Source organism: Sceloporus occidentalis, unplaced genomic scaffold (genome assembly GCF_023333645.1).
Source record: "Sceloporus occidentalis isolate IW3139 unplaced genomic scaffold, rSceOcc1.0.p SCAF_15, whole genome shotgun sequence".
Classification (NCBI taxonomy): Eukaryota; Metazoa; Chordata; class Lepidosauria; order Squamata; family Phrynosomatidae; genus Sceloporus; species Sceloporus occidentalis.
In genome coordinates this window covers 18,173,337-18,189,515 of record NW_028316995.1, presented here as the reverse complement: position 1 = coordinate 18,189,515, position 16,179 = coordinate 18,173,337, and the positions used below count along the sequence as shown (strand labels likewise).

General features: G+C 37.8%; 1 protein-coding gene across 19 annotated transcripts in view; it reads right to left on the bottom strand.

The window, feature by feature from the left end:
* Positions 1 to 15,824, bottom strand: part of LOC149303350 (sodium/calcium exchanger 1) — a 142,980-nt gene extending 127,156 nt beyond the window's left edge. For 9 of the 19 annotated variants that reach the window (XM_089481440.1, XM_089481441.1, XM_089481447.1 and 6 more), the window contains exon 1: positions 14,077 to 15,824. In XM_089481440.1, coding sequence (XP_089337566.1) covers positions 14,077 to 15,629 — 1,553 coding nt within the window. In that variant the 5' untranslated portion in view covers positions 15,630 to 15,824. The remainder of the gene's footprint in view (positions 1 to 14,076) is intronic. The other 10 variants (XM_089481455.1, XM_089481458.1, XM_089481446.1 and 7 more) reach the window with 3 other exon arrangements.
* Positions 15,825 to 16,179: the final 355 nt, after the last annotated feature.

Genomic DNA, 16,179 nt, shown 5'->3' with positions numbered 1-16,179 from the left:
ATCACTCCAACTCATCCTTCCTGGGTGCAGATGGACACTGCTAGAGAGGAGCCTGCTCTGTAGTGGATTAATCAGGTAATACTTGCTGTAGAGCGGCTCCTCTCCGGTAGTGTCTGACAACCCCTCAGACAGCACTGGAACAGCTCAAGCTACCAAGGTGGGGGACTCAGGGGCCCCACACCACTCTGGGGCCCTGAAGCAATTGCTCTACGTGCCCCTCGCTTAATCCAGTCCTGGGTCCACAGCTTGTAGCACAGTTACCATATATGCGTTAAACGAATCTGCCACCATAATAAGTGAAATGGAGGCTACAAAATTAGGAACTATAAAATATATTAGAAGAGCAATGGTGAGGGGGGAACTCCACATTTTGAACTTGGCAGGAGCCTGAGGGTTGTCATGCCATTCTAAAGGCAGCTGAATTTATTATAGATGTCACAGCGTCAAACTTTACACATTTTAATTATTCATAAGTTGATGAGATAATAATTATCCTACTGTAAATGCCACTGCCTAATTTACTACAAAGCATATTGCATATTTTAAAACTATCATACTGACTATGGTTTATACCAAAATTTACTACGGGCCTATGTTTATGTTTTAAAAGTGCAGTTCTGCTGGTTATTTTTTTTGTATTAAGAGACGCTGGTTATATTATATTTGTGGTCATCAACAAATAAGAGCATTGTGTTTTGTTCCGACCACACAAGGTTTATAGTAACTGTATAAGTCATTCAGAAGAATAATGCATTTTAATTTACGTGCTTTTAATTGAAGTGCTTATCCTCCTGTTTCTGTAAAAAAAAAAAAAAGTCACTTTTAGAGCTCTATCACACCATCAAGGGAGGAGAGTGGGATCCAGGTCCCAGAGAGAAACTGTCCATAAACAAGTGGTGTATGATGTTTTGGGGGCAGATCATGCTGCAACATCACAAAGCACATCACGCAATGAGGCCAGGCTGCTTGGCATGTATCCACCATTGAATGTTCCTCAAAAAGGGATCCCGAGTGTTGCGTTTAATGAAATTGGGGATAATGAGATTGCTATTTAAGCACTGAGCAGACCCACTATACATGACATTCACGATTACGTCCCTCACTTGATATCACTTTTTACAGGAAGGGGACAGTCTAGTCTTACCAAAGGCAGTTTTATTTGTGAAGACTTAATGCTTCACACATGAGTATAATAAATCTACTTAATGTAAAATATTTTTTTTCCATTATATATTTGGGATGTTAATTCCTCTCAAAAACTTGACAAAATTGTATAATTTTGCAGCAACAAATCTGATTCTAGTTGAAACTGGATCAAAACATAACTCAATTAAAACAATCCTACTCCTACTGTTACAAGTATTAAGTATTCTACAGCTTATCAGCAACAGCAGCCATGGCTTGTTGAGGTTCCTGCCGCGTATTTGAATCTATTCTTATTCACGCAGCACTCAAATTAATTTCCTGAACTCTTGCGATGTATTTCAGTATAATTAAAATTAGGCCAAAGCATAGTTTGCCTTAAATACCCACCGTGGCTGGTGCTGCTAATTGCAATGATTTGGCACAGCAGGGTCTTAAAGCATGGACTTGGAAATTTAGGTAGTTAATATAATTAGGACAATATGCTCTATCCTAGAACTTTCTAAGACAGTGAAAAATTAATATATAAATAGACGAATGGATGGATGGATATATAGATAGATAAAAAAATGGGTAAATAGTTAATAGTGATATTTGGGTAATGGTCTTAACCTTCTGGAAAGCTACTGCTTACAATTCTATTCTTGAAGATACTTGTTTGTCTTGGACACTATTGACTGCCGCCGTGCATTAACCTTACACCAGTGTCTGATTATTGAATTCCAGGTCTCCCTACATGATTCTTTTTGCATCTTTTCCTAAAATATGCCTGTATAATCCATAGAGAGACATAACTACTTTGTAACTGAACCATCAAAATCCATAAATAATGGAGAACATACTAACTGTTGGCAAATCCTTTTCATTATCCCAAAACCAGGTTCATTTAGCTTTTAGACAGATAGAATAGACAAGTAGATGCGAACGCTAACTACGATCAGTCCCTGGTTTAGATTGCCTTTAACAATTTATCAGTGCCCTTAGGTCCTGAAGACATGGAAGAAAATGCAGTATTTCATATAACACTGCATGAGACTGCTACATGGCACTCGGCACACTTGTAAGAGTTTTCTACCAAGCTCAGTGAATGTGCTACCGGTTAACAGAAGAGGCTGGCGAACCATATGTCATCTTATAGAAAATTTCAGACTGGCTGTCAGATCCTGATGAATCTTCCCACGTTCCTTTTTAAAAGTTGGGTGGTATGATTTAGTATATGAAGTCTCTATCATCTACATGGCGTTTTTCAATGTCAAACAGGCACGTTAACAAATAAGGTTCATGGAGGTCTAAGCCACTCCGGGTGATTGTATCTGAAAAGCAAATATCTCTAATTACTAGGGCACAATTAGAGTAGAGGTCAATGCGGAATCAGGATTTTTCAAGAAGATTATTGCATGGGTGAAGCACGTCATATTCACATGTGGTAACCCAAATGCCACACCGACACAAAGGCTGATCTCCCAACATGCGATGCTGCTACATGCCAGATGGGCTGCCCATTATTTGACAGGTAAGCCCTTTTTAAACTGATTTAATCAAGAGACCAGTGATTTCTATAATCCTCTCAACTCAGATGGCAAATTCTGTATGGGAAATAATATGTACAATCTGGCTTTAACACATAGGATGATGAGGTATCTTTATCCTGGCAAAACCTTAGCAACCCCCAGTAAACTAGGGGAAGCAATTTACGACAGATTAGATTTTCCATGATAAATACTTTCAATTTTAGAATAGTCATATTTAGGTTTTTCAAATACTGGCAATATTTAGTACAATTTACTATAAAAATGGGGTGCAATTTTGTATTGTTGGACACAAGCATGTGGGCCAGATATGATGGGATGAATTACAAGAATTTTAGAAAACGTATGTTGTACGAAGCGTGATCATAGGTTTAACATTACTTACTGTAGCGGAGGAAAGATGGATGATCAGATAAAACGGATGGATATAGAGAGAGATTGTTATAGAGAAAGAAAGCATCTATGGATCAGGGATTAAAATCAACCCAGGCACTTTAAGGCCAGTGGCCAATAAATGATGTATGTGCACGCGGATGACCTCACACTACAGGACAGGATCTGCCTAATAATTTTACCGTGGAAGCACCATTGGGTACTGGCCTACAAGGCATCTGCCCAGTTAGCCCAATCTCCAGTCCAGGCATGATAATTACTGAGAATTACAAAAAGGCATTAATATCTATTTGAAAGTAATCAAATCTTAATATCTGGAAACAAATGAGAGATAATATATCATGAGTAAGAGCTAAAGGGTACAAAGTAGCATATGTTGACATGATGTCTAATTCAGGTTTGTTGTTGACTGAAATTAGGCTTAATTATTTCAGGATTGCTATAAGACATATTTCTTGAGTCTGAAAGAACAAACATTGATGCATAGTGAGCGCTCATTTACATTTCTTGAAGCTTAGACTGCTGTAAAAGCCATATATTTAAAGAGGAGCTATGGCGATGGATGCTGCACCGGCACAAACTCAAAGGCTTTTATTTCATCTTATTTATTTATTTATTTATTTATTTATTATTTTAGCATCAAGTAGATTGTACTATGTATGAATTATCTGGATTATGCATTTATTATTTTGGCTATGAACTGGAACTAACATCACGCCTAGTCATCTATATTCCCTACACAAATTCAGATAGCAACAGAAATAAAATACCTGTGTAAAGAAGGTGCAAATAAATCAGATCCGCCATTTTATTATTTCCCTTTGAAGGTTTCATTGCAGAAATACATCATACTTTTAAACTCATATCCTGATTCCACAGAAACAATCCATGACAAATAAATATTCCAAAGTAAAAAAAGGGATTCTCTGTACGGTTAATGTTAACAATGCATTAACATTTTACATTATTTATTTATGGGCATTTGTAATGCTGCATTTCGTTCCAATAAAGGTCAGCAGAGCTGTTAAGAAACAGCACCTTTCAGCCTGATGGGAGTCAGAACTGAGACATATGGGCTGCCGGAATTGGCCTATCTCAGTAAGTGTGTGATGATCCGGGTTAGCTCCACAGTGAGACGGATATTCTCAAACAGACATCCGCATCTCCGCTAGTAAGAAAGCGGACACATTCCTTCTGCAGGCCATCCAGCTTGAAATACAGCCCGGGTGCATACCAAACAAATCACTGCTATTAAACACAGCGTTATGAAGTTTGGCGGTAAGGCAGTGTTTCCTTTCTGTTGTGTTGTAACGTCAGAAACTAGGTGTTGCTCAATCGTTGTCAGGGATATTTTTAAAATAAGAAGCTGCGATGATGTATAAAGCAGAAGAGGAATCTGGTTATGACTCCAACTTTGGTTAGTAGACAAAAGCAGAGTGCTCTAACCATTCCTGCTGGATGTGTGAATGTCTACCACATTCACCGAGACCATGACAAAAACACTGACTAATAAAATGGCACGGAGTCCAAGAAATCAAATCAAACAATGTAAGGTACTTAAAGCGTTGTGATACTCAATTGAGGACAATCTTGTAATTACTATTTTTCCTGAACATCAGTTTAACCTCTGGCAAGACCATATATCTTCAGGTACTTTTTTTGGTCTACATTTGAGACCTACATTTGGTCTACATTTGAGCCTATACCAGCTGAACATGAATATTCTCAAGTATGATTACCTTAATAGTGCAAGGTCTACAGAACATTTTTGTTTTCTGATGTCTGCTTTATAAATCTGGTTACTTCTTGGGGTTTTCCTCCAGCTTTCTCCCTTTGTTTCTTTTTAATTAGGAGTTCTGTGGCTAAGCATGTAGGGTTATAGGTAGGAATGGACAGAGACATAGACCAAGGCAACAATTAAGAGCATTCAGAAACCATGACTCCACAAACCTTTTTACACGGTCCATTGTATCTATGAATGGCTGACATCATTTCTAATAGGCTGTGCCAGGTGCCACTGTTTATACGAGGCACACAGGACTACGAAGAGAAATATCTATTACTAAATGACATTGTTTTCCCCAGAAAAGGAACCGGTTTCTTATTTTCAGCTGAACCTTAGATACAAAGTTCCATGTTCATCTTTTTCAATTCTAGAGAGGGGATTCTTACCAATGGTTACTCACATAACCTAAGCACGTTTAAATAATATGAAGACATTTGTTTACTGTCAGTAGTATTTAAAATATTTCCTGGACCATGGCTTGCAAATGTATTGCCTTTTTTTGTGTATAGAAAGAATATTTGTGGTTAGAATTGAATGAGACAGGGTTTAAGATCAGTCAGGAGAGTGCGGGATATAAGGGATAGGAGTTTATCCGTTGGAGTGGAGATTATATGGAATTGAGGGGGGTCTACTGCTCCTAAGTGTGGGATTAGTAGGCAATTTCGAAGGTTTTGGGCTGCGTGTGATGGGTCTGGGTGTAATGGTGCAGGGTTTAGCTAGGTGGGATGGAGTTTAGATGGAATGGAGCACAGTTTAGCTGAATGAGGTATGTGGGGACAGGGCAGAACAGACTGTTTCTTGAGGGAGTCACAGGGAAGACTTTAGTACTGGGAGCAGAGGCTGCAGCGGTATTTCCCCAGACTCTAATAAATCATTGCAGACAAAATCTGGAGTTCCCATGAATATAAATAAAAATAGTCATGTGGAATTAGCATTTTTATTTAGGTTTCTCTACCTTTGGGAAGTTCTGAAATAATTAAGTAGAAGGTTGAAAAAAAAGGTAACAAAAATAAACAAATACATAAAACCCATGTATAATTTTGCATTTGAAAAGCTACCTGGTTATACTATGTAAAAGAAGATGTTACAGGTCAAAGTTACATCAAGGAAGTTCCCAAATTAACAATACAAGCCTTTGATTCCTTATAAAACATATTTTCAGACTATTGATTTTTTAGTGCCTTTTTTAAGCCACAAGAGAAATCAGTACAAACGCCGACTTCCTAGACAATGTTATTTTTATACGTGCCTAAAAAATGAATACACATGGGAAAATAGTCTGTGCTAATAATTGATTATTTAATGTTAAAAGCAAATCTGCAGTCGTTATACATAACTGCTTAAAAAGTGGTAAATTTGTTATTAAACATCATGAGGCTCCCCCATAGAGAAGTTCGTCGTGGAAAGGAATCAGGAAGTGCTACCCAGGGCTTAGTTTATATAGATTTGTCCATACAATTTTAAGGAACAAATATAAAATTTACAAAGCCCCTTTGTTCACCCTAACTCACCACAAGAATCACTGACATTGCATGATATAAAGAAAGCTTGAGAAAGATCTGAAGTTGCACAATCAGACTATTCTTGCTGCAATTGTCCTGTTATTTTCTATGGAGGGTGCGTGACCCATGGAGCAAGTCAATCAAACGTCCCAGTTCTTAACTCATACCTGGAAACTCTTGACTTGGAGTCTTTGGGTAAAGCGCTGCTTTCTGGGGTCTCCGGGTCACTTCTTTTTCTCGGGGGTAGAGGAGTGACATTTAATCATGCCCTATCTCTGCCCAATTACCCTCCCACTCCTATTAATGTCATCTGGGGCTAACCCTATCCTTGTCTAGCCCTGCAGAAGATTTCCGAGTAACCTACCCTGAGAAGCCCCCAGCTAGTCATATACTGGCCTGTAAAACATATACTGTTTATTATAACCAAAATGTTAATGCATATGCCAAAAATATTTATCAAGGATCATCAAAACAACCAAGACACTGACTTGTCTAGCCTTATTTAATTGAATAATTTATGCTCTAATTTCAGAATTTATGATAATAAAAAGCATAACTCTAAAAATCACTAAATATGTTTTTTTTTTTATTACTATAATCCACGTGCACATTCACATGCTGTTATTATCCCGTGTAGAATTGATTTGCTGTGTGACCACACAGTGAACTTTCTCTAATCTTTTGGCAGAAGCCATTTACTGCAGTTATAAGATCATTATTGCCAAGTATAACGTTATCTGCAAATCAGAAATAAGCCCGCTATATTCTGTAATGAACGCCTACCAGAAACAGTAAAATTGCATTAATAAACTCCCAAGACGAGCTTTATTTCGAAAGCAGTATACGCGAACCTCTCAACATCAGTGCTGTGTTTATACAGTTATTTGCTTTTAAATCAGTTTACGACGAGTCTAAATTGTAAACAGGTCTCACGCAAACACAGAGTGATGGTGAGAAGAATTGTATTAGGGAGATACTTTCACAAAGCACACCATTATGACTTGGCACTGGCTATCCTTTTAAGCTGGTTTAAACTTGCAGGCAGTCTGTCTGTGCCCTACTGGGACACATTATTGATTTTATTCTTCACGAACTGGATCTTGGAAGGTAGGCTAGCCAAGCAGCCCAGTGTATCGTAATACAAACATGCATGAATATGTATGGTCGTAGATGCGCATACACATGAAAGGGCCGGACTATAGGTATAGATCAGCACTGGCCTTTAAGGCCAGCGAAAGATAAAGGACATATGTGCTGGATATACATGCTCACACACCATGCTATTACACTTTCACAGCATCTGGCACCAGGCATTAGACTGTTATGCCATATGGCCAATCTGGGATAAGAGGTTGTTACACCCTGGAGCTGCAGCTTCTCCTTAAGGTTAGTATTTTTCCCCTCCAGAGGTTTAATGAATGCCTATTAAGTTACTTGCAAAGGAGGTTAATATGCATTCTTTATTGATGAAGCGATATGGGGCAATATACTATCCCTTTATTATAATCGAAAGCTTAAAACTGCAATCATTGGATTGTCTGCTAAAAACCACATATAAAGTGACATTTCAAATATTTGACAATAACTGATAATTGCTATATTGGAAACATGTAAGAAATACAGCCTTTTAATAGTAATAAGGTTACACTGAATTTATACTGGAATTTTTGGGGAGTTGTAGGCCACTGGGGAATGTCAGTGCTAGCCGTCCCTTGTTTATTAATAATTACTACTGTATATTATAAAAACGCAGGATAAAATGTCAGTGACCTCTGGTTCCTTTTTAGATCATAAAATAATGAACTGCAGCATGCTTTCAAGGACGTCTCTGTAGAAAATAGAAGTGAATAAACAATGATCAACTGGAGACAAGAGCAGCGCCCCTTTCATTTATTAAAATAAAATAAAATAATATAATGAACTCTTGAAAACAGCAAAACGCTTATTTATTTATCAAGGCCAGCACTGTTACCTGATCTCCTAAATGTCTACATTGCTAATATACTTTCATTCTTCCTTTAAAAAAAAAAAGAAGCTGCATTTGATTCGATATGCTTGAAAACACTAGAGAAACTGGCCTTAGCTAATTATAACAAGTTTTGGTTCTGATGGAAACGGCATGAATGCTTTTTGGGGCTAAATGTCCTTTCTGTTCATTTTCCTTAACATCCTATGCTCCAATGCGCAATGAATTTTCAATTGAGTTACACGTATTCTAAATTCCGTTTTGCACCATGATCAGTTCTAAGAGCATGCGCTTTCAAGTTGCCCCTAAAGGCACAATAAGTAGGACTGAAAATACACAAGAAAAGCAGCACAGAATCAAGAATGAGTGAACAAGCATTATTAGAAGGAGCCACAGGAAAAAACTATAATAGAACTGATGCGATACTAACAGGACAAAGAACCAGTATGATAGATACTGTCAGCTAACTAGTATTTTACCAGCATGTCAATACAAACTTAATTTGCAGTTAAATTGGACGGTCTAATGACAGTAAAGAAGAATACATATTATGTACTCCGTGAGTACTTTAATATGCATTCAACCAAAACAAAATGAAAAAAATAAAATTAAACAACTTACCTGACACAGAAGAGGCTCCTCTTCCATGGTCTGACTATTCTTGTCACTGATTGGCTGCTTGAACCAGTCAATCAGTTGCAGAAAAGTGCTGCCACTGAAATCAATGGCAATACTTTCCACACACCCACCCCCTGCTTTACTTGAGCTGACTGGAGGTGAGTGTATCACTTAAAAGGAAATGTGTTTGGCCAAACATATCTCCTATATGGCATTTAGGTGGGGGGGTAGAGGAGTGAACATATGCATTCTGTCAGAATCTCCCCATGCATTTGCAAAACGGGCAACATGAATATTTAAAGGCGCCATGCAGCTATTGTATGCATTAAAGTGCATGTGATGGCTGGAGATTGGAGATGCCCCGGCCTGACCAAGGCAGTGCTCCCAGACCCCTTCCACTCCATGGTCAGTATCCAGGCGCTGGATCCATCATATCCCGGTGCATTAAGTCTTAAAGGAACACAGTGCCTTTTAATGAGGTCGATGGAGGCTGCACTGGCCCAACACAGCCTCCACAGCATAAATAGGCCAGCTGGGAAGAACAAAGATCTCCCTTTTAATCTGCCCATTTTGCATCGGGACACAGAGGGGGCTTGATTGCCATAGACTGCTGGCCCCTGGAAGGAAAATAAGTGGTTAAGATCTACATCAGAGTGGTGGAGCTTTAAATGGCTTTTTGGGACCTTTAGTGATGAATCCTGGAGATAGGAGAGTAGCCAGATCTCAAAATCAGTTGTGTGTTGATGGCATACAAAAACATCCATAACTATTGCCATATCAGTAAATTATTTATAAAGCCAACTATTTTGTCCTGTATATGTGATACATACATATTCTGATATATAATAGATTTTTTATTGACTTGTTTCCTTTTTACAGTATATGCCATGCTGTATGCTATTCAAAAATATATAATATTTTGAAGTGCTTGCTAACACTGAATCGGAGGTAATAAAGGAATGATTTTGACCTATAGATAATATATAATAATGAGAATATAAGAGTAATTAGTACTAGGAAAATACATGTTTGCAAAGCCAGTACCTCTCAGGGATAATTAAAACGAGTAGGGTGTACAAAATCATCTTAATACCATCTGTGTGGTATGTTAGAAATGCCCTGAAGCATTTCTTTCTTCTGAAGCATTTGAGGAAGAGTTGTACAATGGTGATAATCTCAATGTGTTTTACTAGAATTAAAAGCCCAAGGCAGAAAAAGGACACCTCTACGGTGCATGCTTACACTTAATTAGTAATAGCAGCAGGTACGGATAAAGCTGGGCTCCAGGGTTAACATATCTCCATGGCCCTCAGAGACAATGCCAATGCAACTCTTCCCAACAATTTCCATTAGCCATATTATTCGGAATCTTCCTGCCTCGGTGTTACCATCCAGAGCTGTGGTTACTTGCATCACATTGTACAATCAGTCTTAAATCTCCCCCTATTTTTTCATTAATTTTCATTTTTTAACTTGAAGGTTCTCTGAATGTACATCCAATGTAATATTTTATAACCCCAGGCAAACACCATATCTTGCCTCCGCACATGCAATTTATAAAATTGGAATAAAGAATCTCTACTGGAAGCCCACTGGGATCATGCTGCCGCCAACTTTAATATCAGTGATTGCAGCCATGTGGCTTAATTCTGCACTTGATTTCAGGGGATTTTGTACTGAAATGTCCCATGTGTTATGAGTCAGTAACATATTTCAGGTTGGTTAGAATTATACCAGCCATCAGTTTATGGTCAAGTGGCAATCATGTATCAAAAAAAAAAAAAGAAAAAGACAGATGACTTACTTTGTACCTTACAAAAACAATGGGCTATCTACGTACTAGGGAACATAACGTGCCAACTATAATAAAAATTTTGAAAGTAGATCGATAGAGTCTTTGATCTATACATTTTTGGCCTAGAGCAGCACAAATGCAACACTTGAAATCTATCCTGTGGGTAAACACGACTAAAAGTGAAGTATATAACCTCAAACATTCCGCTCTTCCAGTGTTATTGCCGTGTCTTTCTGTTTGAGAATCTGATAAACTGTACAGTATGGCTCAGAGAGGGTCTCCTTTTGTTTCCACCATTAGCAATTGTTAGGTGTTCTCTGCAACAATCAGTCTCTTTATTTTTACATATATGTAGGCATGATGTTTAGTGCATCTACAGATGTGAGATTCCATGTTCTCTTCTGCTTGTGAATCTCTAACCATTTTAACGCTTCACAAAAAGTCAATAAATGCAGATGCAATAACTGTCTATGGCAGGAGGAGCCTGGGGCACCTAGCTCAGCTCACACTATTGAAATAATACTTCATTGCCACACTTTCTCAGTAATAATAATGGCATTGGAAATTCATACCTTAAAGATAAAATATTGAAGAATCAAAGGAGCAGAGCCAGATACCGTAGGCATGGAAAGAATATCTGGATTCATAATAATAATTCTGTCTCTTCCTGCGCAGTTTTGTCCATATCTCTATATGCAGCTTTTGGGCCGTGTAAAGCTCCAGCCCTTTACTGACCAAATAATCTGGTAGAAGAGTAGTCTTCGTGTTTACATCTAGATAGCAGAATATATGACAACAATGCTACTGAGATTGGACGAAAATAAATATTCAAGAAACATTGTACGAACCATTAGGAACAGTGACCTTATCGGTGACTACACTCTAGATCAGGACTGCAGAAGTCCAGTCTATGAAGGCAGCAAACAGGACAGAAATTCAATGTCATCCAAGATGATCATCCAAGGTTTGACCTGTTTGGTAGTCTTAGAGTTGTGCAGCCCTGCTCTGGAGGGTCCAAGAAGACCCTTCCTGAGCCTACTGTCTCTAGGCATCTCTTTCTTTTAGCAGAAACTAGACTCACAATTCCCAATCCACAGACAATACCCATGACTCAGGTCCTAAAAGCATGCCAAGAAAGATTTCATTTGTAAAAGTGGCATCTGAAGCAAGTTCTTTAAGAAGATTTTAGAAATAAATCAGCTAAATTCTATAATTTGGTAATGGATAACACCAAAAAAAATCAAATGAAAGGGCATTTTACATAAAATGAGAACACAAGAAAAAAATAAAATCTCTGAAAACTGCTGCAATGATTTTTAGTATTGCCAAAATATAACACATGGGGTCAAAACCGAGCAGTCTGTAATGATTTTTTGTCTTCCAGCGGATTTTGATGTAATTAAATAGTCCTCTAGCTTTTTAGTACACTGTCACCTTTTTTTTTTACAGTGTTATAGAAAAATATTTTAAATGATGTGTTCAGTAAACTTACTGAGAGTTAAATAAGACAATGTACATATCAAGTGAAAAAATGGTTTCATGTGTCATCTGTATGGTATGTGTAGTATGAAGATCATATGCAGATTAGTTGTTTAAATTCAGGATAACGTAACTACATATGAGATGGCATGACAATGGTACATGGCTAATGAGCTTAATTCCCTTTTAGGTCTTGATCTATACACATATTTACTGTCATCCTAAGGCAAAATATAGTTTGCTAAGTGGACAGTACAGACTTTAAAGATATCTTCACAAAAGCTTAGGTTGCTTTTCAATTAGCGAATAAAAATTGAATGAGTAACTTGAGTGCTTGTCCTTAAAACCGGATCTCCTGGATAGCACCGAGGACCAAAGTTTGGGACCACAGGTCTAGGTCTAAACAATGGGGTGGGACTGTTTAGGGGATGATTACCTTCAATGCTACAAAATGAATTATTGGCAATTAAGCAGTTGTCCTGCAACATTACCCAAGCAATCTAAAATGTATGGTTTGTAGACAAATGAAAATATGTATTTATGAAATAAGTAAAATTTTATAAATGGTGTCTGTTTCTCCGGTGCCTTTCTTTCAGTGAAACAAACACAGTTTTAGTGAGAAAGACTGCTTGTTCACTTCCCTAGTTCTTGCCCCTCTAGATACACATGTGCAAACTCTGAATACATTCTTCCATAAAGGCTGAATACACGATTGAATCTTTGGGGGCATCCATCAATACAAAGGCACGCTTAGCCTTCTGATCAAGTCTTTGTGCCGTTGCCCTGAAACACTGGGAACATGGAAAAGCTGGATACGCTGTATATGGCACATGATAGGATAGTATATTGTAATAGTGATATATAGCATATAATCAGACTTCAATAAGGCAATCACTGTATAGTAAAAGGGATGTTGCCCTAGTGCAAGTTTAGGGGGATAAAAGGACCCATTAGAGTAGAAGGGACTCTACTCTAGTCATTTGGCTTGAAATCATTAGTGGACAACCATTTCTCCTAAAGTGAGTTACAGAATAAATTATATGTTTACATTAATTTACATCACAAATGTCAGCAAATTTTAGGCTATATTTGCGATTCAACATCATTAGTTAGCTATATTTTTAATTCCTGGGGAAAATAGTAGGACAGCTGGCCTGCGAATGTTAAATGCAGAATGTGATATGTCTACACCTATTGTGGACCTGTCACCAATATAGTTTCTTTAACAGATGTGTGGGAATAAAAAAACTAAGAATAAGGTATTCATTCATTATAGACAAACAGACAGCAGATATGTACCTCAGAGGGATAATGGTAAGATGATCTATTTCATGACATCATCAAGGTGACCTCATTTAAATGTTAACAATGTTATGTATTTCGATATGCATATGAGGCAAGAATGATTATGTTACTACTAAATTGCTACGAATACATGCATATTTTTCTAATTGGAAGGGTTTTATTTAACTGACAGGTCTGATTAAAATTTTCAATGAATGCCTCTTACTTACAACCATGTAAACCATTCTGTTGAAACAATACCTTAGCAAAATCCAACATTTCTCAGCATATTTATACATAGAATATAAGTAATTTCATAAAAACATACACAACTGGGATCTGACACCCAGAGTATTATCAGACATATTTTGAACCAGGTCACCTGTAAAAAAAAAAAACATTTTGGCAAAGTAATTTGTAAATAAAAAAAGAGAGAAAATTATTTTAGGGAAAAAAGAAATTATTAAATTGCAGAAAAATTACTGAAATTTCTCAAAGTAGCATCTGTAAACAATATGTAAAACAAGTGATAGAACTGAGTACATTGCATACTACTTAAAAATTGTCGATCAGGTACTTACACAATCTCATCGTTCTGGAACTCAAGCTGTCCACACGTGTCTTCAAAGTCTTCTCCTCCACCTCTGGCTGTGCCTTCAATAGTCTTATAGGGTACAATAACAGTTCCTCGAGCTCCAGATGTTCTTAACACTTTGATTTCCATGATGCCAACACTCTCACTTATATGGGTGACAGGCTCCTCAAAAGTGAAGATTCCTGCATGATCATCGTCAAAGATTGTGACCGTGGCTGTAGAAGGTGAGCCTAGACATGCCAAAGTTGCAACATGGTTGAAGTCAAGATTCACCTCTGTGGTCTCAGAATTTACTCGAACATTGCTAAGATGAACAAGAAAGTTTTCATCTTCTTCAAAGATATCATCGTCAATAATGCCAACTCTGATTTCTTTCTGTGTTTCTCCACGCTTGAAAACAACAGTCCCTTCCGTAAACTCATAATCTGAACCAGCATTGGCAGTGCCATCTTCAGTTCTGAAGTCAACAAACACTGTATTTGTGAGATCACCACCACGTCGAACAATGGTGAGTGCCACAGTGCCGCAATTCTCTAGACACTGGTAAGTTGTTTGTTCAAAGTAAATCTTGCTGACTGGTTCATTTTCCACAATGTCATGGTTTACCTCGTGCATACTGACAGCTTTTCTTGCTTGATCTGCGGCATGCCTTTTTAGTATGTTGCCTGCACCAGTCATTAAGCGAGTGGCTTGAATGCGATAAAATGCTCGACTCTTTTGCTGCTGGCTCAAAACTTGATAGTTAGCAAGCTCAAGCAGTTGCTCCATTTCTTTATCAGGGTGTTTTTGCTTCAGCTCTTTCAAAATCCTAGCCATATCTCTCCTTGCTTCATCATCGTCTTGGTCTTTCTCATCAACTTCAAGGACAAGAGAGCCATCAAGAAAGTTCTCCGTATGAGAGTTCAGAACCTTTCCGTCCATTTCAATATCTGCTTTGGATGAAGGTCTGTCTCCTTCTGTTTCAATGATCATTCCCCTTTGCTTTCCAGCCCTGTACCTTTTATAAACATACTTATAAAACAAAAGCCTTCTGTCTGCAACCCATGCAAACACAACACATATTGGAAAGAAAAAGAACGTGAGTAAGCTTTCCCACACCTCAACAACACCAGGGGAGATCACGGATAAGATCATATAAAGCCAAGTGTAGGCGAAGATGCTCCAGGCGGCAGTGACAAAGAAAACTCTCAAATGTTTTATCTTCCTTATTTCCCCATCAGGTACCACATACACACAAAGAGCAATGATGATGAACATATTGAATGCAGCACTGCCTACAATTGTGCTAGGGCCAAGGTCTCCAGCTTGAAAGTTATGGCCACACACTTCAATTACAGAAAGCAGAATTTCTGGAGCAGATGATCCAAGGGCCATGAGGGTCAAGTTGGAAACAGTCTCATTCCATATCCTAACTGTTGCCTTTGTTGTTTCACCGTTCGGTTTCTTGATAGTAATTTCCTTTTCTTGAGAAGTTATGACTTCAATGGAGGACATGAACCGGTCAGCTATGATTGATACCCCTAAGAACATATAGACCATTGCAACAAAATATACTGTGGCTCTAGCAATTTTATCACCAATGGCTGGATTTTGTGGTTCCCAGATAGGCAAAATGACACCTTCCTTGCAATAATAGGTACCAGTGCATGCATCACTGTGATTTGAAATGTCTGCAACTGTAGCGGTTTCACTGTTTATGGCTCCCACAGTGAACAACAGAGGCACAAGGACCAGGAGGTATGATCTAGCCGGGAACAAACATGATGTTCTCAGTCCCAACATGATGGCTTAAAAGTTGAATTTCTCAGTATGTCAATCTGCAACAAAATACAAAAGAAAAATTATGTTATTTATAATGTCAGCAAATTTTAAAAATTGTAAACTGCAAATATAAATGAACATTCATTATCTTAAAATGGTTGGTACAATATGGATGATTACTGTGGACTTCTAAAACACTTTAATATGCAACATTGATTTCTTAATGTTTCATGATACCATTATCAAATGTTAAATATACCTCTTATCAAACTACTAAAACGGTACCTAACCAAGTCAGTTTGACAGTGCTTGGGTACACCTAAAAGCT